General features: G+C 58.8%; 1 protein-coding gene across 1 annotated transcript; it reads left to right on the forward strand.

Annotated features, from left to right (window-relative positions):
- Positions 1–435: 435 nt before the first annotated feature.
- Positions 436–2,855, forward strand: LOC115400032 (cold-shock protein CS120-like). The gene is made up of 4 exons (XM_030107682.1): positions 436–675; positions 1,108–1,474; positions 1,862–2,140; positions 2,797–2,855. Exons 1-4 carry the CDS (start codon positions 436–438, stop codon positions 2,853–2,855), a joined length of 945 nt encoding a protein of 314 aa, XP_029963542.1.
- Positions 2,856–3,176: the final 321 nt, after the last annotated feature.

Genomic DNA, 3,176 nt, shown 5'->3' on the forward strand with positions numbered 1-3,176 from the left:
TCCTGAATGCTGCCTTCCAATGACCTATGAGTTAACTAATGTCAGCTGCGCCGAAACATTTCGAGCCAATTAATGATCAGTCTTCAGCTTGTCGGTGGAAGCAGGAGGTGAAGACTTTCTGAACTCCACGAAAGAATCTGTGGATCCGCTTCCTCATTTTTTTGACTCGACCAGTAGCGGGTTTTGGAGTGCTGGCTGCTTCTTGACACGTTGCAGACAATTGGGGCACTTGTTCTGCATCTGTGGACTGGAACGCTTCCTCCTCAAAGTGGACACCGATGAAACGGCGTGGTAAAGGCTTATGACGGGACGGAGGCTCACGGCGGCACGGAGACTCACAGCAGGACAGATTCTCACAGCGGGACAGAGGCTCACGGCGGGACGGAGGATCACGGCAAGACGGAGGCTTATGGCGGGACGGAGGATCACTGCAAGATGGAGGCTCACGGCGGCACGGAGACTCACGGCAAGACGGAGGCTCACGGCGGGACGCAGAGTCACTGCAGGACGGAGGCTCACGGAGGGAGGGAGGCTCACGGCGGGACGGAGGCTCACGGCGGCACGGAGGCTCACGGCGGGACGGAGACTCACGGCAAGACGAAGGCTCACGGCGGGACGCAGAGTCACTGCGGCACGGAGACTCACTGCGGCACGGAGACTCACTGCAGGACGGAGGCTCACTGCAGGACGGAGACTCACTGCAGGACGGAGACTCACTGCAGGACGGAGACTCACTGCGGCACGGAGACTCACTGCAGGACGGAGACTCACTGCAGGACGGAGGCTCACTGCAGGACGGAGGCTCACTGCAGGACGGAGACTCACTGCGGCACGGAGACTCACTGCAGGACGGAGACTCACTGCAGGACGGAGACTCACTGCAGGACGGAGGCTCACTCCAGGACGGAGACTCACTGCGGCACGGAGACTCACTGCAGGACGGAGACTCACTGCAGGACGGAGGCTCACTGCAGGACGGAGGCTCACTGCAGGACGGAGACTCACTGCGGCACGGAGACTCACTGCAGGACGGAGACTCACTGCAGGACGGAGACTCACTGCAGGACGGAGGCTCACTGCAGGACGGAGACTCACTGCACGACGCAGACTCACTGCAGGACGGAGACTCACTGCGGCACGGAGAGTCACGGCGGCACGGAGGCTCACTGCAGGACGGAGGCTCACTGCAGGACGGAGACTCACTGCACGACGCAGACTCACTGCAGGACGGAGTCTCACTGCGGCACGGAGAGTCACGGCGGCACGGAGGCTCACTGCAGAACGGAGGCTCACTGCGGCACGGAGAGTCACGGCGGCACGGAGGCTCACTGCAGGACGGAGGCTCACTGCAGGACGGAGACTCACTGCACGACGCAGACTCACTGCAGGACGGAGTCTCACTGCGGCACGGAGAGTCACGGCGGCACGGAGGCTCACTGCAGAACGGAGGCTCACTGCGGCACGGAGAGTCACGGTGGCACGGAGGCTCACTGCAGGACGGAGGCTCACTGCAGGACGGAGACTCATTGCAGGACGGAGGCTCACTGCAGGACGGAGGCTCACTGCAGGATGGAGGCTCACTGCAGGACGGAGACTCACTGCACGACGCAGACTCACTGCAGGACGGAGACTCACTGCACGACGCAGACTCACTGCAGGACAGAGACTCACTGCGGCACGGAGAGTCACGGCGGCACGGAGACTCACTGCGGCACGGAGACTCACTGCGGCACGGAGAGTCACGGCGGCACGGAGATTCACTGCAGGATGGAGGCTCACTGCAGGACGGAGGCTCACTGCAGGACGGAGGCTCACTGCAGGACGGAGACTCACTGCATGACGCAGACTCACTGCAGGACAGAGACTCACTGCGGCACGGAGAGTCACGGCGGCACGGAGACTCACTGCAGGACGGAGGCTCACTCCAGGACGGAGGCTCACTGCAGGACGGAGACTCACTGCAGTACTCAGACTCACTGCAGGACGGAGAGTCACGGCGGCACGGAGGCTCACTGCAGGACGGAGACTCACTGCACGACGGAGGCTCACGGAGGGAGGGAGGCTCACGGCGGGACGGAGGCTCACGGCAAGACGGAGGCTCACGGCAAGACGGAGGCTCACGGCGGGACGCAGAGTCAAGGTCGGACGGAGACTCACTGCAGGACAGAAACTCACTGCAGGATGGAGACTCACTGCAGGACGGAGAGTCACGGCAGGACAGAAACTCACTGCAGGATGGAGAGTCACTGCAGGAAGGAGACTCATTGCAGGACAGAAACTCACTGCTGGACGGAGACTCATTGCAGGACAGAAACTCACTGCTGGACGGAGACTCATTGCAGGACAGAAACTCACTGCTGGACGGAGACTCATTGCAGGACAGAAACTCACTGCTGGACGGAGACTCATTGCAGGACAGAAACTCACTGCTAGACGGAGACTCATTGCAGGACAGAAACTTACTGCTGGACGGAGACTCATTGCATGACAGAAACTCACTGCTGGACGGAGACTCATTGCAGGACAGAAACTCACTGCAGGACGGAGACTCATTGCAGGACAGAAACTCACTGCAGGACAGAAACTCACTGCAGGACGGAGACTCACTGCAGGACGGAGAGTCACTGCAGGACGGAGAGTCACGGCGGTACGGAGACTTGCAGCAGGATGCAGAATCACTGCTGGAGGAACACTCGCAGGAAGACCCACAACTCGGTGGGGAATCAGTGCCTGAAGATGACTCACTATTTCGACTCAACAGTGACAGTGAGTCCTCAGACATGCTCCCGCTCTCAGAGGAGAGCTCCAGTCGAGGTATTCCATCCTGTGAGGTTTTCAGACTGGACAAAGAGTGAAAGTAAGTGAATTGACAAGTAACAACAAAGGGGGGAACAAAACAAAAAAAACCAAACAACAGGCACTTACTTCTCTGTGGTGTCAGGATCTGGGCTTGGGGTGGGCAGGTCAAAAAACGGGTGTTGCAGAGCTTGACTAGGCTTAATTCTTTGAGTCCCGTCAAAATGCAACAGCTGCTTCAGCAAGTCAATAAAATTCTTCCTCTCCGTCAGCTCAGTGGGCTTTCTGACTGGATAGATCTGGTTTTGGAAGCAAAGTCAGGTCAGTGGATCACACATCAAAATAGCAATAAATTTCATTTTAAACTCTAATAAGAGAGA

Source organism: Salarias fasciatus, chromosome 14 (assembly GCF_902148845.1).
Source record: "Salarias fasciatus chromosome 14, fSalaFa1.1, whole genome shotgun sequence".
In the NCBI taxonomy this organism is placed as follows: domain Eukaryota; kingdom Metazoa; phylum Chordata; class Actinopteri; order Blenniiformes; family Blenniidae; genus Salarias; species Salarias fasciatus.

Coding starts and splice junctions, on each gene's coding strand:
- LOC115400032 (XM_030107682.1), top strand. CDS start 436: ATGGAGGCTCACGGCGGCACGGAGACTCACGGCAAGACGGAGGCTCAC. Junction 1,475..1,861: donor CTGCGGCACGGAGAGTCACG/GTGGCACGGAGG, acceptor ACTGCAGGACAG/AGACTCACTGCGGCACGGAG. Junction 2,141..2,796: donor CGGCGGGACGCAGAGTCAAG/GTCGGACGGAGA, acceptor TCCCGCTCTCAG/AGGAGAGCTCCAGTCGAGGT.